Source organism: Centruroides sculpturatus, unplaced genomic scaffold (genome assembly GCF_000671375.1).
Source record: "Centruroides sculpturatus isolate CEXI.00-Female unplaced genomic scaffold, Cexi_2.0 scaffold268, whole genome shotgun sequence".
Taxonomy (NCBI): Eukaryota; Metazoa; Arthropoda; class Arachnida; order Scorpiones; family Buthidae; genus Centruroides; species Centruroides sculpturatus.
Genome location: NW_019384499.1, coordinates 705,042 through 731,898, shown reverse-complemented (window position 1 = coordinate 731,898; position 26,857 = coordinate 705,042). Strand labels below are relative to the sequence as shown.

The following is a 26,857-nucleotide window of genomic DNA, read 5'->3' as shown; positions in this document are numbered from 1 at the left end:
ACATTGAATTTTTATTTGCTACTTAGCAAGGTAAGTGAAATGGCTAGTTAGATTGCTGTTTCATAGAATATTTTTATTACTGTTTGCTTATGCAGCATTTCTACAAAATCTGTCATAATCATTGCCGAATGAAACATACATTTATAATATAGCATGCAATATTATTGATGTCAATGAATAGTATTTAATAATAAAATGAAAATATGCATTAGTCTATAAATGGCCTTCTGAATACATAAAACCACCCAGAAATTGCTTTATGTTTTGATATGATTGGCCACAAAAATTAAAGTTGCAAGCCATTCTCACATTTAAATTTATATTTTAAGAAATTTTAATAACTTTTTATTCAAATGAGACTAAATAAAACTATCTTATGAATGTTTAGTAATCATGAAATTAAAGTTTTTAATATGAAGTCACATATTTTGTAAAATTTTATACAAAATTATTTGAAATGATTATGACACACCTGCTTCATGCATTTATTACATCATTTTCAAAATATAAAAAAACACCATTTAAATATTTTATCTAATAGAAAGTTATTCAAATAGGTGCATATATTATGTTTGTAATCTATTAGAGTTTTGTTAATGATCATTTGTGATAGAACCAACTGAAGAACTATATTCACAGTTTCTCTTGACCAAAGATAATTCATGAAAGAATTATGCAGATTACAAATACATTCATTCATTCATCACTCCAGAATTAATAATTTGCACATAACTACCAATCAGGGTAAACATTTTTGAACCTTAATGAATTATAATAGAATTTCTAATAAAACTGTTTTTGTTTTTCCACTAAACAGATAATAGGAAATAATATTCACATTAAAAAATTAAAATTAAGCAAATTAAAAATTTAGAATATCTGTAATGTTATGCATAGCCTATTTTTGTCATCACATTTTAAAATATAGCTATCAAATAACTAAGTTTTTGTAATATTAAAATTATATAAAACAACTGGTTAATTTTTCTATTAATAATTTGTGTAGGAATCAGTAGATATAATAGTTTATAAATTAACTATATTTGCAGTAATTTTTGGAATAGTAATAACTATATTTATTAATTACATAATCTAATAAAACCAAAGCCACAAACTTTCTGTAGACATTTAACTAGTTATTAAATGTATTTATTTTCATGCTTATATACAATACACCTGTTCATTTTTTTCTATTCTTCAAATAAATTTTAAGTTTAATGTATTAAGCATCTATAAATAAAATTTATAATATTTATAGTCAATTTTGAATTGAACATTAAATATTTATGTTTGAAAGTTTTATTGAATCTACATGTTTAAAAATATTACAGTTCAATAAACAATCAAACTTTGGGAAAATTATTGTGGATTTGGTTTTATGCATTTAATTTATTTAAAATTTTAAAAATAATTAAAAACTTGCTAGTAAATTATCTTTACTATACTGCATATAAATTAATTTTTACTGTATCCCCCAAAATATTTTAATCACCTGACAAAGCTATTAAAACTATTTCTTGACAAAGTTTATAAAAATTAAAAGTGAAAATATTTTTAACAAAATTAATTTAAGATATATAAATATATATATATAATTAATAAAATAGTATAAAAAATGAATAGCTTATTAAAAATTTTAATAGTGGTATTAAAAAATAGGAATGTTTTCAAAATATATTTATAGTAAAGAGGTTTTTGGTAATCACAAAATCAGTAATGGGTAATCTGTCATTGTAACATCCTAATAACTTCCACTTGATAAAATTTTATATTTAATTACTTTTGCATTTAAATTATTTGATAACTGACTGGTTTTATAAAGTTGAGAGAAATCCATTATGTGCATTCTTGGGAATGACAGATCACATTTTGTACAGTGTCTGGACCAATTTTTTTTAAGTAAAATTTTATAATTCTGAAATTTTAATGAAGACATTACAATATTGATTTTAAAAAATCACTTAGTTACACCTAATGTTTCAAAATAATGCTTAAAACTTAGTTTCAAAATAATGCTAGAAGAATTTAAAGTAGAATGTTTCATAATGCTGTGTCAGCTACTTTAGGTTTCTCGCCATCAGTTCCAGGTTGGATTTCTGTTAGAATAACAACTTCATAAGGAGAGCAATCTTCTAAACAAAGTATGCAACAAATCCAACCATAGAATCCTTTTTCCCAATCTTGCACTTCCCTTCTCCATTTATCAAAATGCCAAGATATTTGCACAAAAGCTGCATAAACTCCTAAACCTAAAGTAGATATTATAATAAGAAAAGGATAGAAGATAATAAGCAATGGACTGAGAAATATTTTGTGTGCTAGTGTTCTTTTTTCACTAAAATACACCAACATGTTATACCACGTCATGGTACCAACATAAAATGAATAACAACCTGAGAGAACAAAAATGGCTGGAACTAAAATAAGAGAAAAAACAGTGATATGAGGTCCTTTTTGAAGGCCAAAAAAACAATCTGTCTCTTCTTCTTTCTGATGAGATATTATACTATGTTCTAATTCATCTAATTCTTCCTTTGAAATGTGAACTTTCATGTCCATTGTTTGGCCTTTCTTCTTTCCTCTTTTTATAGTGCCAGTCATTGTTACGTAACTAAGTCCATTTGGCCGTGAACCGTAAGGTCTCTTATTCAATGCAGACCTTTCTGTTGTAAGATCATCACCTTGTCCTCCTTCACTGATATGTATGCTATCATCACTAGAACCAATATTTTGTTGTGCTTTCTCTTCATGTATAGGGGATACCTGGTCATGTATAGGGGATACCTTCTGAAAAGGTTTGTTACCATGTGGTGAAGGATGTTTTCTTGTATGGTGTGGAACAGAATGTGATGTATAATTATGTTCTGATAGATTGTCATTTGAATGGTGCAATCTTCTACTTACTTTATGATCTATTTTTGCATTTTGTGGATTTGGTGATGGAACAGGAGTTTCAATAGAAATGAAGATATTATCATTACTTGATTTTAAAGATGATCTACTTCCCCTTTTACGCGGTGGTACAAATGCAAATGGCTTCTCAATCATTTCCATTTGTGATACAAATCAAAAGCACTATAAAAAGATTTAAGCAAAATTTATAATTATAATGTGACAAAAACTTTAAATAAATATAACAAATCCAATAAATTTATTAATTTATATACTAAAAAGTTATCAATTGGAAAACAAAGAATAAAGTTGTTTTTATTCAGAAGCATGTATATAATTTGCTACAAAATAAAATGTATGACATTAAAATTATAATAACTAAGAATTCATCAATTCACTCTTTTTAATGTAAATCAAGGGTCTCCAAACAAGGGTATTTGGATATCCCCTTCTTTTAACAGCTGCAAAGATTAGTTAGCCTGAAGATGCTCATTTAACATTGTTGAAAACATTCACTTTCTCATAATTTTTGTGTTAAAAATTGGTTTTGTTTGCCTTGTTTATAAAACAAATTCATGAAATAATATTCATAAGAAATATAAAGTTATATGATAAATTTAATTGAATGGCTATACTTAATATTTAAAACATAGATTATTAACATCATAAAGATGTTGACATCTGAAATCTCACAAAATAGTTCAAAAATTGTAGCTCTCACCATTAAAACTGTTTTATTTTTTCTATTTTTCTTCTGTGTTTTTAATGTAATTTATTTAATGTAATGTATTTGGATCAATCATATATTCCTATTTTTCATTTCTATTATAATAATAATGAAATAATTTAGCATCAATCAAAACTAAATGTAATTCTAGAACATAAATGAAATGTAAAAACATAAGAGATGTAAAATTTTCATATTAAAAGATAACATAAATGAATAATAAATAATTAATATAACTATATCTTCTATTCTGATGTTTTATTTTAATCAAAATAAAATTTTTCACTATTTTTGATTCAATCTTCAAACTAATTTATACAAATTCTATGGTATTTTCTTCATTTATAATCATTATCTTCTAGATGATTCAATGATTCTCTTCTCAGCAGTTAGAAAATATTTTTTCTACAAGAAGTTTAGAATTTCTTGTTGTTTAATTCCTAACTAATTAATTCTCTCCTATAATTAATTATTAGAATGATGATAATTTAAAACATTATTTTACTTGCTTCGGGATGTACAGTACATGTTTTCTTTTATTTCTGATTAGCTTTATTTCATTTCATGTTATTTTTTTTGAATGAAATCTTAAACTATATCATCATAAATAATAAAAAAGTATTAGTCATTTCATCTGTTAATTTTTTTCATCTATAAATAACATCCCATATCATTTGAAATGAACTGAAAATTAAGGAAAAATTTAAGCTGCTTATAGAAACTTTTATTTTTTAATATCATTCAAGATTTAAAAATTTTATCATCTGTATAGGAACATTTTTTTAATATTTAAAAAATTTTAAATAGAAATAAATTCTAAAACAAAATTAATGTAATAAAAGTAAATTACACAAATAAGTAGCATTTAGCTAAAAGGGAGGATATACTATGGTAGATTTTTCTACTGTTTATGCAATCATAATTTTTAAATTCAAACTGTGAGTTCTGAAAGTATGGACACAAAAATAAATAATAAAATCTATAATAAATAATTCACAAATAAATAATGATTTAAACTTATAGAAAGATTTGGAGGAAGGAATAAAAAAGTATATATTGAATGAATAAATTTGTTTGTAAGTTGTTTTTAGTTTACAAAGTTTAACATTTCTTGTATTGTTTTGGACATAATAAATTTTATCTTGTGTTGAAATTCTGATTCAGCTGAATTGTAAAACAAAAAAAGGCTAAACTGCAGAAAAAAATGTAGTGGATCACTTCATTTAAACACAATTGTAAATCTTGAAATCCATGAAAATGATGGTATTATTCTCATTATTAATAATGACATTCCTAAGACAGAGAAAAGAATGATAGAGAAGAAAGACCATCATTTATAAGGAGTGCTGCCTAATTTGTTAAGAATGAACAGCAATAAAATATTATAATTATGGAATATCAATAAGGTTTACAATCATCTATCTAATATTGTCACTCATTATTTAGAGATAAAAGTATAAACAAGAATCAAAAATGGAAAACTTTGACACAGAAGAAACAACTAGTGAGTTTATTATTATTGTGAAAATATTAGATACATTTGCTAGATATTAATATTCAAATGCAAGAATTTTTTTATGAATTGTGGGAAACTGTGTAATAAGGAAACTGTTTATAAAAGAAAACAGAAGAATTAACAGGAAAGTGCTTACATTAGTGTGTAAGCAACAAATACAAATTTAGACTTTTCCAACAACAACATGCTTGTTATTTTTGACTTTTGCTTAAACTTTTATTTCAGAATAGTGAGCAAAAATTAGACAAAATTATGATAAATCTTATTAATACATTAGGATTACAATATTTTATTTTAATTCATTCTTAAAAAATTGAAAGACACTATGCCAGATGATAGATTAATATAAATGTTTTTAATTTCAGAAGAACATGTTAATATTATTGACAATAAGACAATAACTCAACAGATTTTATTGATATTTTCTTTCCATGAAAAGAGAAAATATATTCAAAATTTCAATAATATGAAAAATAAGTCAAGCAATATGAATTTAATTTCTATATCATGCTATCTGCACAAAGTGACTGGCTGACATCCAATACTGAATGAAAAAGTGTAAAGCATGCATTACAGGAAAAGCAAAAAAAAAAAAATTTAAAAAAAAGATTAACTCTTTTCTTATGCTTGTTAAATAGAGTAATAGATAACTGTGTCTTTAAATATGTTAATTTTGTCATAAAATAAAATAAACAATGTATAAGTTTTAGATGTATAAATTTCTATTGAATTCTATCATCTTTAAACTTGTTCAAATAAAGAGCCTTATAAGTTTATTTTATTTTATCTTCATAAAAAGATTAAGGAACAAATATTTAAGAAGACATGCTTTATTTAACAAAACATTCTATTAAAAAAAAACACAAGTTCTTTAAATTACAGAGAATTTCTTTAGAGAAATCAAAAAATTTAATTTTAGATTAAGTGATTTCAGAATCTAATGCAAGAACATTCCAGATTTAATATTAATTTTAAAGTTTAAATGATTTTCTAAACTTCTAAAAGTTAAATTTTGCTTTTTAATTTTTGTTTATTGTTTATTACCCCTGTAACACTGTCGATAATTCCGTTTTATATGAATTCCATGTTGTATGAGTCACTTATATTTTACAAATACATGTACCGGACTGTGAATGGCTCGCGTATTTGTAAAATCTAAGTGACTTCTACAACATGGAATTCATATAAAACAGAATTATCAACAGTGTTATGGGGGGTCGACTTTATATGTTTTATTAATGCTAAGAATCTTGCCTATAAAAAATATTTAATAATAAAATGTTAAAAATAGTATAATCTCTCATTAATAACTCTTACATAATAATTTTGAAAAAAGAAACTGCAAATTTGTTAAGACTAACAATATTCTAATCACAAATTATTTCAATTTTAGCATTTGTATTAAGTATGTGATTTGTGATAATGAAATTAAATAAATATGACAGCATTTAATCTTAAATAAATCTCACAATTTCTTTAAAGAAAGTCAGTTGTTTACTTTTCCTATAGAAATGTACAATATAATCGAGAAAAATTTTATACACTTATCACTAAATTTTGACTTTATAAAGATCAATTTATGCATAAATTAAATTTAAACATTTCAAATGACACTTTTCTTTTAAGAAATGAAAAATTTTTTCTGTCTAAGTACAAAAATATCATCGGTATAAGCCAGGGGTGGCCAACAGTTTATGCCCCTGGACCAAATTGGAAAAAGAATTTTTTCCACGGGCCAAACCAGAGGCTGCCCTAGAAAGATTTTGAGGTGATGAGAGATCTCATTGTGGTGTCAGCCTGTAGACACTAAATTGTACATAGAGATTACAGATACATTTTTCACATTATCATGCTTTACCAACATTCTACGCTGGAATTTGTAATGGAGGTTAACTCTAAACGTACAGTGAGTTGTTGACCTTTTCGTTTTATTTTTAAGCGTCAGAATTTTTCATAGAGCTATTCGGATTTCAGTAGCTAATATTGAAAGATTGATCACAAGCCACATAAATTCATTAGACAGGCCGGATCTGGCCCACGGGCTGTATGTTGGCCATGCCTGGTATAAGCAAAAAAGCCGTTATATTCATTTCTAAGCAAATTAATATTTTAATACTACTATGTTATTTTTGCACAAAGATGCATTCATTCTATGTTTGTGATTAAATCATAATATATAATAACTATACTTAAGCGTTGTGGCATTACCAATATCAACTTTTAGCGTATGAAAATGTTCGCTAGTACTTTCAGTAGCATAAAGTTACCATCATCAGGCAAATATCGAATACAACAGCTATCGAATTTTACATTTTCGAACAATATTTGAAATTAAATATAACATGTGAATGGAATATAAAATGAATTTGAATAAAAACAATGTTCTAAAAATATAAGGTAATAACAAGTGGTGTAATTTCCCAAGATTACATAGCGCGCAATAGCAAAACCAAACCTGTTTATGCAAAAAAAGGAATTAAAACTGTTGACTGAATTGTTTGAATAATTTAACCCATAATTGTGGGATTTCAAGAACTCGGATGTTGCAGGGTGTTATAGCTGTTTTGTAGAGGCTCTCCCAAATAAATAATTCTTTCCGATTATTGCACCATTTGAGTAATTTTGTTTGGGCCCAGAGTGACTAATAAAGCATGACAGTCAAGCACTTTTTTGCTAATTCCATTGATGCTCTACTGTTTCTGATGCAGTGGCGTAGCGTGGGTGTCAGCTGCCTAGGGCGGAGGAAAATTTCGCTACTCCTTTATTTAGGTATCTCAATTTAAAAGACTAAAATTCAGTTTTGTCACAGAATAAGTAATGAAAAATTCCATGCTCATTTCAATCGGTCAGAATCGTAGGTGTGACAAAAATATGAAATGAAATGGTTCATATTTTTACAAGATATTATTATTATTTATTGTGAAATTTTGTTACCCCCTAAAAGTGCTGCCCAGGAAGGTCGCCCCTGCCGCCCCACTATGCTACGCCACTATTCTGATGTCTTCCTGATGTTCTAAGATGTGAGAATATAACATTCTGGCTGTGGCCCCTTGTAGCTAGTTTTTTCTCCTGACAGAGCATGTTTTGGTGGAATTTGATAGATCCTAGATTTTTGATTCAATTGAAATATATCTCTGTCATTGCATAACAGTCTTCTTGGGGTCAGTTGTGGGGTTATCGGTAAAACTAAGCCTATCTTTCTAAAAAGATGTACTATTTTTAGAGAGATAGGGCCTAAATATGGTATTGGAGGATGTGCTATTTTTAGATTCTCTTTGTTACTAAGAAATGACAGCGGAAATAGCTTATTTTTGATTCAATTCTGAAAATAATGAAATTTAGAGAGAGAATATCCAGCTTTTTGCATTGATCTTTTAATGATTAGTAATTCTTTATCTAATAGTGCTTGGGTGGAAGAGAGAAGGAATGCCTCCGTATAAGGGAAGATATAGCAGAATTCACAAAGTTTAATGGTTGTAAGGCTGTAGCGGGGATAATTTGTGGTGCTTTGTTGTTTCTATGATGGACAGAAAATAAAAGATCAGGAGACATATGAATTTATAGATCTAAGAATGAGATTCTGGCATTTTGTTCTTCCTCTACAGTGAACATGATCGAAGGATAAACAGAGGTCAACAATTGAATAAATTGCTCTAAGTCTTCAATAGAACCTTCCAACGCAATTAGCACATCATCAACATATTGTAGATACATAATTGGATATTGGATGGTCAAGGGAGCATTGAAAATACAATGTTCTATGTTCCTCATAATAAGCTCTGCCGAAATAGATGATAATGGGGAACCCATAGGTACTCCCTGTGTCTGTTTTATATATTTTTCCATTGAATTGAAAGTAATTATTTTCAGTAATGAGAAAGAGAGCTTCATGCAAATGTAAAACATATGATGTTGTCGTTTTAGTCAAGTTCCTGAGTATTAGTTTTAGTAAATGAAAACTATGCTAATCAACATTGGATTTCATGTTCACATGCAGTCATAATCAGCATCGGAAATGCAACATTTCTTGAAAGAATAATGAACAACTTTTTCTGGAATTTTCATCCAAGTACTTACAATGTTTCCATAATAGACTTAACAAGATTGAGCTATGTTGATCTCTTAAATATTTTCTATTATAAAATATTGGTCTAGTAAATCATTAAAATGATAGTACAGAATTACCAACAAAGAAATAAGATATGTCACTAATTATGATACATTGCATTGAATTTAAGATGCAGCCTATTTTCAGATATACTAAAAATCTAAAAAAATACATCCTACATTCGAGTAAATACAATAAATTTTATGTTATGTATAAAATAATTTCAATTTTAAGTATAAATATCATAAAACACATATTGTTCATGATTAATTTCATATTATATAATAGTAAACAGCTAAATAGCATTAAAAATGTTTGTAACAACCTTATGCTTGCTGAGAAATATTTATCATCACAAATGTTTTCAACCTAAATTCTATAGGTTATCATCAGATGTCTTCTGATGATGATCTATTTGTGATTCAGCTACCTGAAAATGAAGTTTGGATTTCTATTTTTATAGTATGGTGTTAAGATTTAATCAATTCAAAGATAAGTCTTTTAATTAATTGTTTATAAAACATTTTAAATGTATTTTTATGATTTTAAACTTCTACTGATCAAATACATTGAAAAAATAAATAATTATGCTTACCTAAAAAATATTTTTTGTTGTAATCCTTGCTTAGAAAGAGGAAATAAGAGCAATTTTTAAAGATTAAGAATTTATGTTGTCCACTGCCTGAAAAGACATTACATTTACAAGATACTTTTAAAATGATTAAAAGTAAAAAAATAAAAATGCATAAAGTACTATTTTATTGAACAATTCAACTAAAACACTATAAATTAACAACAACTGAGTACTTTCAAGTCTCTCAGTTCATCATCAGGATATTAGCTTATAATGATGCTTATTAAATAATAAGCATTATTATTTAAAACAATTCCAAGGCAAAAACTCAAATGACAAAGGCCAACAAGCCAAAAGTCCGAAGACAGAACTGCAACACACAAAAGCTCATGAAGACAAAAGTCTATTATATATATATGTATATATAAAAGCCCAAGCATGTAAAATGTTATTAGACAAAACATATGTCTGCATCATTATTAATATAATAATTGTTTTATAATTTTGTAATCATATTTTATATTTAAATAAATAAATAAATAAATAAATAAAAATTTAAATTTGTCAAAGTAGCATGTATATTTTTACATTTATACAGATTTGAAATATGTAATAAAGATTATTACTAACCAACTTACCTGAGATAGAGAATACAGGGACACAAGAGAATTTTGCTAATATACAAATAATCTATTAACAAAAATAATGTTTATTTAAAATTTACAAGATGCCATCCATTAATTACAAGTACATTATTAACAAGAGGTGGTCACGAAAAGATCATCATTGTATACAAGAGTGAAAAAAGGAGGTTCTAGACATTGTCAGTTTGGACTTTGTTTTAGTGGTACTAGTAACATATATATTTGTTGGTTATAATTAAAATATGGCCAATAGTATTTACATAAAAATATATTGAAGATACAAAATGTCTTCATCATTCTGCTGTTTATAATCATCAGTGACAATCCAAAAGTATCATCCAGCAAAAATGCCATAATTCCATAGTTCACAACAATCATTGATTAAAATTACCATTGATCCTTTTTTAATTTTAATCAATGATGGTTGTGAATTATGGTATTGTTACCAGAGGATATTTTTAACCATTTTATATTTTTTACAGACATATAGCCTCAAATAAAATGATGTTTCTGTAAGTAAAAACTGTTTTTGGATTGTCACTGTTGATTGTAAACAATAGAATAATGAAGACATTTTTGTATCTTCAATATATTTTTACATTTATTTGTTCTTAAATGCCTATTTACTAGTCAGCCGAAAAATAAACTATCAGTTAAAAAAGTTCTGCAAATATTTTTTATTTATTTTTTTAAATTTCTTCAATGTCAACAAGGTTCCATGACCTATTGTACAGAGTATGCTTAGATTTACGCTTTAACATTTTTCAAAATTTAACCTCTGTCTCATCTTTAAAATTCATGTGGCATGCATCATATATCATATCATGGATATAGAACCACAAGCAGCTAACTAAATTTTGCAATTTTTCAGTAATAGAGTGTTCCTATTAGGGCATGTCCAACATTTGCTATTTGCCAAATGCCAAGCAAACATTTGGCAGATACCAAGCAGCATGGATGGTTTACTCATGATGAATGTTCGGTATTCATTTTTGATTCTTATTGGTAAATTGTGCCAAATCAAAGGAGACAAATGTTTGCCCCAACACGTTTGTGTATTTTCTTGTTTTTGGTCATTAGTATTGCTATTTTAGTCTTTTTTTAAACTAGATCTAGTCTTTTATTTCTGAATTTAGTTTATTTTTTTGATTTGGTTTAATTAAATATTCATTTTATTTTTTTCTATATAGACTTATTGTGTTTTTTTTTTAAATTGCTTTCTTTTTCATGTTTACATTTTTCTTATTTATTATTATTATTTTATTACGCATACTGGATACACTCCTTGATGTGGGAAGCAAAACCATCTCCCAAAGAACAACACAGACACAATGAACATAAGATCACAAACAGATTATACAATAATAAATTAAATAAATAACAATTCAGATATAAATTAAAGATTTAAAAATCAAATGTAATAATTAGTTAAAGTTAAAGTTTGGGAGCATCTGTCAATAAAATTCAAAAAACCAATAAATAAAAATAAAACAATCAAAAATAAGCAAATTTCTTACCTATAAAAAAGAAATAAGTTAATAACAAAGATACAGCACTGGCAGATGCTCCCAAACAACACCAGCAACAAGGCTAAATTTATAGTAGAGGAATCACACCCCCTAAAACAAAAGATCAACAGATTTTCTTAGAAAACAAAACACTTTAAATTGATAACATGGTACCGATATAATTTTAAGAAATAAAGACCTGGTAAGAACTTCACAACTGAAAATTTCTGCACGTAGCACTTTAAGACGCCCACATTTAGCCAAAATATGCCAGGCATCCACAATTTCTTTCTCAACACAAAAGTCAACACGATTCTCTCAAATGATTATTTAAAAAATTTAATGAATTACACCTAGCCTGTATAAATAAAGACAAAATATTAAGGGAAACATCTTGATTATATAAAGAATTATCAAAAAAAGTGACATTTAAATCCTCATACCAACAATTATATACGCTATTATTTATTTTTTCATTAATATTATATAAAAAATTATCAAAAATGTTAACAAGGAGAAGAGACCAGTCCATTAAATTCAAATCATCATTAATAAGATTAATACCATGATTATTACAAGTATCAATAAAATAACGTGTCCAGTCAATAGACTTTTTACCAAGTATAAATTTCAAGCAAACCTTACTCAGACGATAGTCATCAAGATTAGAAATTCTAGTAATCCAATTTCTTATCCTACTAAATATTATAAATTTTATAGGAGTCAAGGCACATTCCATCATAATTAAATACCCTGGTGTACAATGTAGTAAATAAAATAAGTTTTTAATGAATTCAGTCTGTATACCATCGCCATTGGATAAGTTAAAACCCCAAATCTCTGAAGCACATAACAAAGAGGGCAACACCACAGTTTTCAATAAACATAAATAATCAGTCAGATTACGTAATTTGGCAGACCTCCCTAACTGAATAATTTTATTCATTAATAATCTAGTATGAGTTCTCTTATTAATGTAATGCATACGGAATAAACCATTAGACGAAAATGTAACACCCAAATATTTATAATTAGAGACAACTTGAATTGGAGAACCCTTAAACCACCATTTATCTGCCCTCGCATTCTTACCTCCTCTTCAAAAAACAACAATCTTACTGTTAGATTTATTCAGATTCAATTTCAAACCATTTTCATCTAAATAAACTGCCAATTTATCAATCAATCTTTGAAGTCCAACCACAGAATCAGATAAAATTACAATATCATCTGCGTAAGCCAATATTTTAATCCGAAAACCACTTATTTCTATACCATCCTCAGAAGAATTAATAATGCCAAAGAGATCGTTCAAAAAAATACTAAACAAAATTGGGCTCAAAATACAGCCCTACTTAACACCAGTCTTAGAGAGCATTAACAGCAAACAGTTACTTCCAACTCTTACCATAAACGAGGAGTTTTCATACAGAGCAACGAGTAAAGACACAAATTTATAACTAAAACCATAATGCAACATGTTTAACCACAGCAAATTCCTAAAAACTCTATCAAAGGCAGAAGATAAATCAACAAAAAATGTATACACTTTCCTACATTTCCGTAAAAAAGTTTTCTGAATAACCGTGTACAAAACAAAAATATTATCCAATGTGGATAATTAGCCCAAAATCCTGACTGATTTCATGCAATATATTTTTAACTTCTAACCATCGAGTCAGTCTTTTATACAAAATAGTACAAAACAATTTAGAAACACATGATGATAGCCAGATGCCTCTATATTTACCAGGAACATCCTTCCTACCATTCATAAAAATTGGAATTAAAATACTTGTCTTCCAAGACTCCGGTATTATCCTAGTATCAAAAGACTCAAAAGATTTGGTCTCAATGTCTCAAAATTCCAGAATTCCATTGGGATCCCATCAGAACCTGGGGCTTTATTTGGTTTATACCTCCTCAGAGCAAAGTTAAGCTCACTTATAGAGAATTCATGGTCCAAAAGTTCATCATACCAATTCCTACAATAATTAAAAATCGAAATATCTGCAAAATAAGGGTCCAAGGAACCAAATAAATTAAAAAAGTGATAAAACCAATCATCAATAGGAATAAAGCTGAAATTACAAGACTTAGCCTGCTTAACATGTCGGAAATAATTCCAAAAAAGTCTGTTATCTTTCCCAAAACAATTCTGAATTTTACCAGCAAATAATTTTTTTTTTGCAATGCACAACCGCTTCGCCAAACTTCGTAACATAACAAAACGCGAACGATCATTAGAATCATTACTCTTCCTAAAACATCTCCAGGCTCTATTCCTAGCACTAATTAACATCCTACAGTCCGAATCGAACCATGAAAAAGAATTCTTATGTCTCCTGATATTAAATCCACACTTACAGGCCAAACTGAAAAGACAATTACTCAAGTCTTCCATTGAATCAAACTTATTCGGGGTACATATTTCCTTCATAGCCAACCTTAATTTATCCTTTCTAGATTTGTCCCAAAATAACCTATTAATCCTCTGCCTCTTTTCTAAAGAGACCGATCTTTCATTGCCACATGCCAGTCGTAAAATCAAAGGGTTATGATCGGAATCCAAAAATTGATCCATCGTAAGAAAGAGAACATCTCTCCAAACTAACGGAGAAACTATGAACAAATCAATAACAGAACAACCACGATTAGAAATAAAAGAATATTCACCCACTTCATCACCTAAACATCTCCCATTAACAATAATCATATTTAAATCATCACATAAATGAAGCAACTTTCTACCACAAGAATCGATCACCAAGTCTTTTGAATTCCTATGCAAAGGACAAACAATTGAAGAACCAAAAGAATTGCAAAATGCGTCAGAAATTATATTTTTGAATCCAATCCTAGCATTAAAATCACCGGCAATTAATACACTCCTATTATCTAATATTAAACCAGTTAAAGTATCAAAAATAGACTGCCAGTCATTTTCCCTAAAATAAACAAAACATACCAAAATATTACCAAGTTCGACATCAAATTTGACAAGTATTAGAAAAGCATCTTGATAAACAACAACATAGGGAAAAGAGGATCTTATTGCTAATAACCAGCCTGCACAGTAACGACCTTTCGTGCGTAACTTAAAAGCCTTTCCAAAATGGAAATTGTAACCTTGCAAACAATCAGTTAAGTCCGAATTTCTATTAGTAGAACCATACCAGGTTTCAGAAAGAAATACAATATCATATTGCAATAAATACTTCCAAAAAAAACTCAGGTTTATTAAATAAACCAGCACAATTCCAAATCAGAAATGAAGTACTCCTATCTGGTAGTTGCTAGGATGAAATAGGCTTAACCTGGTCACAATCAACATTGTAAAAGTACTTCGTTCCATCAATAATAATTTTATCATAAACTATTTTTACCATTCGTGCTCCAGAAAGTTTTGATTGTCTACCGAAATCCCGAAGCTTAAATCTAATATTTCTCACTCTAGGAGAGAAGTCATCATTTACATAAACCCCATCCGGTTTTAACTCCAGAACTTGTTTCTTAAAATACATTTTTTCGTGATAATCAACAAAAGTACAAATAATTAATCTAGGGATATTGGCTTTTTTCTTTCCCACTCTCATTGCCCTACCGATTTTAATGTCGGGCATCTGTAAAACTCATGAAGCAAATTCAATTATTTTCTTTTTAGTGTCTAGAGAAGATTCATCCCGAACCTCCTCCAAACCGGAATGACAACATTATTTATTCGTCGTTGGTTATCCAAGAAATCAAGTTCATGAGTAATATCATTAAACTTTTTCGTAACATTACTTTGATCACTTAAACTACAGTTTTTATCAGCCAATTTTTCTAATGTTTCTAATCTATTATCTAAGTCAGCCAAACCTTCGTCCAAATTTTTTAACCATTCGGATACATAATTTAACCTAGAAATAAGTTCATCAACCTTAGAATTCATGGAGAAATGTAAACGCAACAGAACATGTATACCTTCTTCAAGGTTAAAATCTTCTCCTTCCAGAAGATATGCAAATTCTTCCTCCTCGTGACTCTTCAAAGATTTCTTTTTACTACTAGTCTCTGCTTCCCTGAAGATTGGTGAATACAACTTTCTTTTCGGATTAACTGCCATAATAGTAAAGACTTACCTATAAAAAAGAAATAAGTTAATAACGAAGATACAGCACTGACAGATGCTCCCAAACAACACCAGCAACAAGGCTAAATTTATAGTAGAGGAATCATGCCCTCTGGTAAGAACTTCACAACCGAAAATTTCTGCATGTAGCACTTTAAGATGCCCACATTTAGCCAAAATATGCCAGGCATCCACAATTTCTTTCTCAACACAAAAGTCACACGATTCTCTCAAATAATTATTTAAAAAATTTAATGAATTACACCTAGCCTATAAAAAAGAAATAAGTTAATAACGACAATACAGAACTGACAGATGCTCCCCAATGTTCACATTTTTCTTTGGTGAAGTAATATCATCCACTATCTTCCTTTTTAGGCTGTTTATTTTTTCATTAACAGATATGAACTACTTGTAACTATAAAAGCAGAAGCAAAAATTATCATGTGAGAATGGTCCATTTTCTAGATTTCAGACAAACATTTGCCATTTCTGCAATGAACTGATACTTGGAAAATAATGGAATATGTGTACTGTAAATGTGTGCTTGCAAACTGACAAACAAGGTAAATATTCAGTTTTTGACGAATAGCGATTGTATGGATGTGTCCTTAAATTAAACACATTCTATTGGGACCATAAGCAGATATGTAAAGTTCCAAATAATTACAAAAAAATTTGTGTTTTGTTGTCTAATTTTCAAAACTCATTTTCTGAAAATTAGCCTCTTTTGGATCTATACCCATGATATTATCATTCTCAATTTTATTTTACACAAGTCTATTTGAGTTTGTTATCTTTGCACTATATGCATTATATATAACATTTAATATAATTTACTAAAATTTGAAATGAAATCAGAGTTAAATTAAATTTGAAAAAGCTCTGGAGTTTTTCACCTGATTCTACTTCCTTGCCATGTAGAATAGCACTGAGAAAGCCTGGTAGAGAGCTAGAGAAGAAAAACAATGCTGTTCTATCTGCACATATCTTGCAGTTCTCTTCTATATACCCTATGTAAACTTGTTTTTGTCTTTACTTTTTAAATAAATTGTTATAAGTTAATTTTTATAATATTAATAACAATAAAGACATATTTTGTCTAATGAAGTTTGTGCACATGGGCTTTTGTTATTTGAGTTTATTTCCAACCAAAGTATAAAGCATTTATTTATGTTATTTGTAATGATTATAGTAAAAAGTTACCATAAAAAACTGTTTTATTATACAGTATTTTAAATATAGTTATTGTATTTTATTTAATCATTTTTTATATCATGTTAACAGAATTGTTATATGAACATTTTCCAAATAAAATAATAAGTTTTAGATAAAATTCTTAATAATTTAACATATGATTAAAAAATAAAAAAAATTTATAAAAAACATAATGTAGACTTACCAGTTTTGGTACAGAATAGATGTATGCTTTGTATCCATATGTTTATATCATCTTTATCTTGTTATACTTCAATTTGAACAATGTGATAGCTAATCAAATAATTTATTTGATAAATAATAAAATTATCACACAACATATATAAAATATTATAATTATTTGCTTTTTTGTCCTATATTTTAATTAGTCTTCTTAATAACTATTTTCAATTTTCTATCAATTTTAAACACTTATCAGACCACAGTTTTTAATTAGAAAGTTCACTGAGATTTTATTAAACCAATATGTACATTTTGGGCCAATTATTACCCTTCCTCATTGAAAATTGCAGTCTGACAAGTCCTTAATTAAAAAATAGCTATTAAGAAGATTAATATATAAAATACTTCTGTCAAAAATAAGGTAAAGTTAAACTATAACAATCATTATGAAAATTCACACACATCAGGAGTTAACAGTCTCACAACAGTCGACCTTTCTTTAGAAAGGTCGACTGTTGTGAGACTCAAAGATTCACCTGTTGTGAGACTCCTGATGTGTGAGACTCAAAGATTCACACACATCAGGAGTTGTCTGCCTCAATATGAAAAATTTTAAAATTCTTCCTCTGCATGAAAGGGATGAAGTTTGAAGAGACATTTTATGTATTGTCTTGTGAGAATTTTTAAAATAAATTTTCTAAGTTTAAATTTATTTGTCCTAGCAACCTTTTTTTTATCAAATGAAATTTAACTGAAAAATACATTAGACTCTTGTTAATTCGAACTCAGAGGGACAACCTAAACAGTTTGAATTAAAAGGAGACCATTTCTGATACTACAAAACAAAAAACAAATGATTTTAACAACACATTAACACCACGTGGCAACCAGAATAATGTTTAATCAATGGGAAATACAAAACAAAGGTACAGTAGTGCATTCAATGGAATACAGAAAAATATATTAGAAAGCCACGAGAAGCAAATTCCACAGAACAACCATAAATTGTCCTAATCTTGTGCCAACTGATTTCCAATGTTTTGAAATTTTAATTAAAATAATTTTTTTTAATTAATTAATTTTAAATTTGATTGTTAAATTTCAAAAGTAGGTAGATGATGTTAATCTACTAATACATGCTGTCGGTTCCAAAAAACAGGAAGCAGTACAATCAACTTCACATTAAAAGTAAATTTGAATTGTCTGAGTTTGAATTAACATGAATCTCGTACTATAATTTTTATTATGTTGATAGTTTCATTTTCAAAATAAATCTGTTTCAAAAGCACAAGCTACAAAATTCTCAAAATAGATACATGTATAAATTAATGTTATACTCAAAAATAACAACAGTTAATTAATTTCTATTTTAGTTTTATAAGAAACTAAATATTCTATCATAATTAATGCACCTTTAAATGTGGTAATATTTGAATAATGCAAACATTTTTAGTCCAGTTAATGAGCCATCCTCAGGCATGGAGAATTGAAGGTGGAATGCAAAGAACACAATGTTCCTGATGGCCCATTAACTGAACCAAAAATATTAGTGTTATTCAAATTTCATCACTATTAAAAGTACATTAATTGAACTGAGTAATGAAATCACAGTAGCTAGATCATCCTCATCCTATCATATAAGTTTGTTTTCAAATATTTATTTTCTATTTATATATAAACAAATATATTCGTTCAAGTAAAGCACACTAAATATTTGAAATATTATTTATTTAAACTCAAATATCAATTTCTAATAAAATCAAGATAAAAAAATCTAATCATTTGCTATTTCTATGCATAATAATAATTAATAGAGAGGTTGCGTCCGACGTTTACAACGCGAAAACGTTTACGTCGGACGTTCATTGTCACCTTCCTGTGAGCCTAGAAGTTTAACAATGGCATTTGGAACGTCAGTAGAATCATGCTCGATGTTCCAAATGCCATTGTTAAACTTCTAGGTTCACAGAAAGGCGGCGATGAACGTCCAACGTACACGTTTTCACGTTGTAAACGCCGGCCTCAACCTCGCTAGTGTGTGTTTATTTTTAGAATTTGATATTTCATGTTTCTGAAGTAGACTAAGAGCATTTGAAGTAATTAAAATTTTTTGTTATTTTAATATCCCTTTTCATAGCAAAAAGGCATGGAAGACATAAAAAAATAACAATAAGTCATATTTATTTAATTAAATTTTCAGATTTGTAATCACTTAACTTTAATAAATCCAGAAAGTCAACCTTATTAATTTTAATAAAAAATGCATTACAGGGAAAATGGCAAGAACTATCTGATACCTGAATTGCACTTATAAATTTTCCATTTTATATTGAAAAAAATCATAAAAATGGAAAATAAAGGAAATATCATCAATGCATTTAAGCTAATGATTATAAAAATTAAAAAACAAAATAGAAAAGATTTTGCTGTGTTACAAAAGAATAATTTAAATGATAAGAAAAACTTGTTCAAGTTCTACCATATAATAAGACTCTCAGAACAATAAAAACATTATATTTATTAAATTTAATTATTTTTAAATTAAATCAATCACTCTTAAACTTTGTTTGAAATTAAATCAGTAATTATAAATAAATGAACAAAAATAAATTTAATATTCAGTGTACCTTATATGCTATTCTAATTTTAGTAATTTTCATACAAACTTAATTTTTAATGATATGCTTAATCATCTAACTTAACATAATGGTTAGATTGTTTATGGGGTAAAATATGAAGTTAATACCAAGTGTTAGTTTTCAATTTTATATATATGTTTTCTGATCATGGTATCTATCTATTATAAAAAGTGTTAACTGTCAACTGTGTCATTTTAGTTAGGTCATATTAACTTATCCTGAAATTGTGTTTCTTCGGAAAAAATTTTTTTTTATCACTTTCTTGATTCAGCAGAAGGGATTATGTTATATTTCATTTATGAGTGTGTAGCTTTTTATTCTAGTAAATCTATTCATCTGTATGTAATAGTTTTTGAAGAAACATGATGTCTTTCATCCTATCACGTCTTTCCTTTAAAAAATGTTTGTATTTCTTTAGAGAAGATTCCTAAAGTGAAATCTTTGAAACTGCATGACAAATCTTATAGATCACAGTCACTAGATTTTGTTCTATACTTGTTTATAAGACTCCGAAAGAACATTCTAATTTTTATAATTTTTCACTAAGACAGATATACTCTTTTAGGAATTCATATACTCTACACTGTATTTTTTTCCTTACCAAAACTTCAAATTATACTGTTTTCGCTTAAAAATTATTCAATCACAAAATGCATTGAAAAATCATCGGATCTGGTAATAAATCAGTAGTGATTGTAACACTATCTGGTGTATGATTTGGTTTATCATCTCAAAAAAAGAATGTTTGAAAATAGCTGCCATTGTTGTTGCAAAATAGATAAATATTTGAAGTGGTTCTCATTGCCAACAGATGGGATTGTACATTATTTGTAGTACAGTAATACCTCGACTTACACTACCCCGACTTACGCGAACCCGGAGTTACGCGATTTTCAAATCTCGTCGATTCGTCTTTTGTTTGAGCGCCACGCAACCCTTGATTACTCACTCCCCCCACACTATTGTTCAGCTTACATGTTCGGACGTGTCGCGCGGAATCGACACATAGCTACAATTTATTTTGTGTTATTTATTTCTATGTTTGTTATATCTACGGAGACTTGAGAGACTTACTATGTCATTCAAACGAAGCAGAACTAATTCTTCCGCATCAAACAAGAAAAGAAAAACTTTATCTTTGGAATGTAAAGTTAACATTGGATATGTTCGTAAAGTCGAACAAGTTAAGCGAGAATGAAGTCATCGTTATTCCTATTTCATTAGACTTTTCGAACGATTCGTTACTAATGCGTTTAACTCATTTGACTTCACGAACGTATCCATTATTAAAGACTTCGATACAAAAATGAAAATTTGTGAATCGGCAAAGAAGTTTGATCTACCGGAATTGTTGGTCAGAACAATTATAAAAGGCAAAGAAAAAATTCTCAAAGCTGTGAAAAATGTTCAATCTTTAAATTCAAGCATCATTCGTAAACATCACAGTATTATCGCTGAGATGGAAACAATGTTAAAATTATGGCGTGGTAATCAAGTAAATGTGGAAAATTGTGTAATAATAATTTGTTATATATATGTATTATCTAAGATTTTATTAAACATTTTTTTCTAAATTATTGTTTTCTTTAGTCTCCGGCCCCAATTAAAAATTATTTGTATGTATTTATATGCGAAATTATACCCCGACTTACGCGNTCACAGTATTATCGCTGAGATGGAAACAATGTTAAAATTATGGCGTGGTAATCAAGTAAATGTGGAAAATTGTGTAATAATAATTTGTTATATATATGTATTATCTAAGATTTTATTAAACATTTTTTTCTAAATTATTGTTTTCTTTAGTCTCCGGCCCCAATTAAAAATTATTTGTATGTATTTATATGCGAAATTATACCCCGACTTACGCGGTTACCGCTCAGTCCCACCTATTGAGTAAGTTCGGGGTATTACTGTATTTTGATTTATTTCTTTAGAATTAAGGCAATGTGGCAGAGAAAGTGTCAATATACGTAGGTGGTTTTTTTTTCGCTCTGATAGTCCATAAAAAAAAAGACAAGTGTAAATAACAAAATAAATTTATTACCAAAAGTTAGGTAAAAACATAGTTACTTATCAACATAATCACCATGAAGATTGAGACATTTGTCATATCATCATTAGTCTCGTACCTCTGCCCTTCCAGCCTCCTAACCACTTTTTCTGTTCAGGAAAGAGATGGAAGTCACTTGGTGCTAAATTGGGGTTATACTCTGGGTGTTTAAATTAAGGTGGTGAAGACTTCCACTCAGCTTGGAACTTTTTAATGTGTGAAAACTTCCACCTCTTTCCTGAACTGAAAATGTGGCTAGTAGGGCAGAGGTTTGAGACTAATGCTGATCTCAAAACAACGTTGTTAAGGCCATCTCAATTCACTGGCGGAAACATTCTACGACATGGGGGATGGAAAAGCTCGTCCACAGATATGAAAAATTCCTCAATCTTCACGGTGATTATGTTGAAAATTAACCATGTTTTTACCTAACTTTTGGTAATAAATTTATTTTGTTACTTACACTTGTCTTTGTTTTATGGACCATTGGAGCTTGAAAAAATAATCACCCTTGTAGTTAGGAAGGTAGTTATTTCTGCTGGGTAGCTTTTTAATTGGTATGCATAAGAAGTTTAATTCTTTATCTCTACTTTAAAGCTTCCAGGGTAGCAATAGTAAATATAAAATCATAGTGATATAATCTTACATTTACTGTTGTAGTGGCATCTCTTTAAGATTGGTGAATTGTACCATATACTGTAGTATAAAAAAAAAATAAAGTTCAATCGTTCTAGAACCGTCACGTGTCTCAGACCAATCAGTCGGCATCAACACTGTTTTGTGTCCCCATACCTGTATATTCTTTTTGGTCACATTATTTAAAAAATATTTATTTGATAAGAGTAAAAAGCTTATTAACTATAGTTAACATTAACTTGTTACAAGCAGTTTGTAATAACTGTATATAAAAAGAGTTCAATACTAACAAATTCATTTTATTAAAACATGTTTTATCTAACAATTTCACAATAAAGTATGTATATTAAATTTGTTATGGTTTATTAGCTGATAAGTATGAGATGACACTTTGAAAGACTAAAATGATACTGTAAAAAAATTATATAGCAGTAAATGTTAAACTTTAAAACATATTTTACAATAACATTCTATAAACTAATTTTACAAGCTAATATCAAAAATTTACAAAAATTAATCAAGTTAAGCAAGAACAAATAAATATTTTTTCTGCCGAGTACATTACTGCAGAAAAATATTTTAATTTTATTTATGCTATAAATATTCTAAATTATCGTTTATTTATATAACCTAAATAATCAATGAAGACAATAATTATTATCATTATTATCTTCATTGACTATTCTCACTCTAAATACTCTCACTATGATTCAAAACAAATTTTATCATCATATGATGAAAAACTAGAAACAATGTTTGATTATACAGTTATAAGAAACTGTTGATAAAAAACGAGCTTATTTGAGTTTTAATCAGACTACATTATATTAATTAATGGAAAACACATGCTGCTTTATCCCGAAAGATATCTAAACAAGGACCCAGTGGAACAGACAGAGCAAAGTTTCAACATCTCTAGATTTACCAGTAGACATTGTAATTAAACAAATAACACTAATGCAAAAAATTTTTATAGGCTATATTAATTAACATACTGAACAAAGAATTATTTTCTTCAATAGTTTCTAAAGTTGCAACAACAATGCATATAGCCAGGGCCGGCACGAGAAATAGCGGGTCCCGGTGCAAGATCATCATACTGGGCCTTTTAATAAAAAAATAAGAGTTTCAAACAACAAAATAATATTTTAATGGTAAACACACCATTCATTAAATACATTAGGAAAATTAGTTAACTTAGCGAATAATGAACGATCAATTTTTAAATTTCATAAATTGTGCAAGAATTGGATCATGCAGGATCCTTGTGCTCGCACCGCCCGGCCCTGCATATAGCATAATGCATACAGCGTGCAGTATATACCCGCATTTCTCAACTGGTAGTCTGAAGCCCATCGTGGCGCAGGGGTTTTAGGAATTTGCAACACAAGAAACATCAGAACCACCAGTATATGTCGTAGCATCGATCAAATCCTATTTAAAAATCATTTAAAATATTTACATGCACATAAAGCAAATTCTAATATTTTTAAATGAATAAATACAGGCAAGCACACTAGATATCTCATTAAACAATACTAAAAATATATTCAATTCATATAAGCATTTCTTATAATATATTTTAATATACCTAAGATAATGGATAAAGAATTCTAACATCTGTTATGACAATTTTTCAAATGACTATCATCATTTTAATTTCTTTTCATTGTAATGCTTAATATACTTTTGAGATAAATCACTTAGAGATAAATTTCCATTGATTTATATGAATTCTGGCACAACACAAGACAAAACATGACATTGAAATACTATTTTCTTCCAGTTGTTTACTAAAACAATAGTAAAACACTACTGACAGTTGTGTGTACCTTTAAGCTATAACTCAATTAATAAGCATTTTAAAGTAATTAAGATCATTACGATAAAATAAGAATCTTACCAATTATCGTAATAAAACTTAATTTTCCACACCTTCCCATTTCAAACAGAATTCTGTCATTAAACATTACCAAACTGTCTACAAAAACGATATCAATTTTACATTTATTCTGCAATTTCTCCGTAATTCGAGCGCTATTTTAATTCTAATTAAAGCCGACAGAAATGCTTAATAGGCATTTATAATCCATGCCGGAAATAGACAGCATATACACGTGTTTTATTTATATTTGTCAATTTCTATTATTATCGTTATTTCGGTTAGTAACCAATTTTCTAATACTATTGTGTCATCTGGTGTCGGAAATTTTTAAAAATTAAATTATTTCATTTTTTTTTCTTTTTGCAATTTTTACTTTTGTTTTTATTAAAAGTGAAATATATTTTGTTTAATTGCACGGTTATTTAAATTTAAATATATAAAATATATTAAAATTCATTAATTCGTACTGCCATCTATCGTTTAGATTATTTAACAAATGTATTTTTTATTACAAGATATTTATTATACGTGATTAAATATGATTTAGATATAATGATTTTTATTCTTATTATATATATATAATTCCTATTTTTATAAAACTATTTCTATTGATACGAGAAAAAAATGTAATTTCTATTCCGAAACATAGAGGGAAGCACTGATAAATTTTAAATACTGTATTATTTTATATGTAAAAAAAATAAAATTATATAAAATTCAAAAATTTTAATACACAATTTAATAACATTAATCATAAACAAATCTGGTTTAAATTATATATATATAATTAACATTAATATAATTCAGTTGCATCTGGTACAGTAATCATGTTTTTAAAACATATGACACATTGTAAATATCCATCTAAAATTAAATTATAATAATTTTAATAAAAACAAATATTTCAATTATGATCGATTAGTAGAACAGGTCGCATGTTATTGCAACATAGAAGATGTTAGCGGTTTCTCAGATAGAAATCTCGTAATAGTAAGTAAAGTGNTGGTTCCCACAGCAGTAAAATTTAAAATTTGAAAATAAAAGATGTTAGCGGTTTCTCAGATAGAAATCTCGTAATAGTAAGTAAAGTGTTTTAAAAAAAAAAAATAGATAAGAAAATATCAAAACAGCATTTTGACGGAGGCGATCTCAAGGTTAACAACTTCTTTCTTAATTTAAGAAACCGCTATTGGCCTACTCCCTAAAGCAATACGCCTTTTTAAATCCTTCCTTTTTGCTAGGGTCTCTGTCCTCTTTTCAGGTGATGCATCCTATTCTAGTAACTTTTTACTTACTATTTTTCTCACTATTAATCGCTCAGTTTACTTACTTTTGCATTACCAGAATAAATTGTATGAGTTTATATAAAACGAAATGACTTACGTTTGTATTTTAAAACGCGTATAAATGAACTTAAATTTATATCAAATACAGTTTACATTTAGAACAAATGCGCATATTTTTTGCTGCGTTACAGATTTCAACACCCACCTCATCGCAAGAGAAGGATTTCCATTTACTTTTTGGATTCTACATAAAGTGTAGGTGGTAAGCGTGGAAGGAGACACACAAAAAAAGGTTCCTAAAGAAGAATAGGATACGTGGGTTGATTCGTACGTTATTTCATTTTAGTAGAATTCAATAAACATAAAGGACAAAATATAAAATTTAATTAAGAATAGATTTAATCAAAAGACACATATAGCCTATAATTTCACTGCAAAATAATAATCTCCTTCTTATCTGAAATTCACAGGAAACAACAATATACTATACACATTACAATCTACAGTCGACCCCCCTATAACACTGTTGATTTTTCCGTTTTATATGAATTCCATGTTTTACGAGTCACTTAGATTTTAGAAATACGTGTGCCGGGCTGTGAACGGCACACGTATTTCTAAAATCTAAGTGACTCGTACAACATGGAATTTTTATTTAATTAATCACTGTATTATAAATATTCTAAGTCTGTTTATAATGACTTCTAGAACTTTTTTCATTATCTCATCTTCATTTATCTTACATTTAATAATAAATATTTTAATATAAATTAACAATATAGACTAAATATAAACTCATTATAAATTATCAGGAATGCTTAATCACAAATGAAATTCTTTATAACTAATAATAGACTAGTCACAAATGTATGCCATACAATTTATCTCGATAATA

The 26,857-nt window shown here is 27.9% G+C and overlaps 1 protein-coding gene across 3 annotated transcripts; it reads right to left on the bottom strand.

Moving 5' to 3' along the window:
• Positions 1-1,606: 1,606 nt before the first annotated feature.
• LOC111622005 (transmembrane protein 169-like) lies at positions 1,607-24,944 on the bottom strand. 3 transcript variants are annotated; one of them, XM_023364308.1, is made up of 5 exons: positions 24,695-24,944; positions 17,486-17,574; positions 9,839-9,925; positions 9,569-9,673; positions 1,607-3,075 (listed from the first exon to the last, which is right to left on the bottom strand). In XM_023364308.1, the coding sequence occupies exon 5, from the start codon at positions 3,052-3,054 to the stop codon at positions 2,041-2,043; it is 1,014 nt and encodes a 337-aa protein (XP_023220076.1). In that variant the 5' UTR covers positions 3,055-3,075; positions 9,569-9,673; positions 9,839-9,925; positions 17,486-17,574; positions 24,695-24,944; the 3' UTR covers positions 1,607-2,040. The 3 variants fall into 3 exon arrangements, 2 of the variants coding, with proteins under 2 accessions (XP_023220076.1, XP_023220075.1); XR_002756182.1 differs by lacking the exons at positions 1,607-3,075; positions 9,569-9,673; positions 9,839-9,925 and adding exons at positions 11,973-12,080; positions 12,169-12,327; positions 15,936-16,093 and having other exon boundaries at positions 24,695-24,930; XM_023364307.1 differs by lacking the exon at positions 9,569-9,673.
• Positions 24,945-26,857: the final 1,913 nt, after the last annotated feature.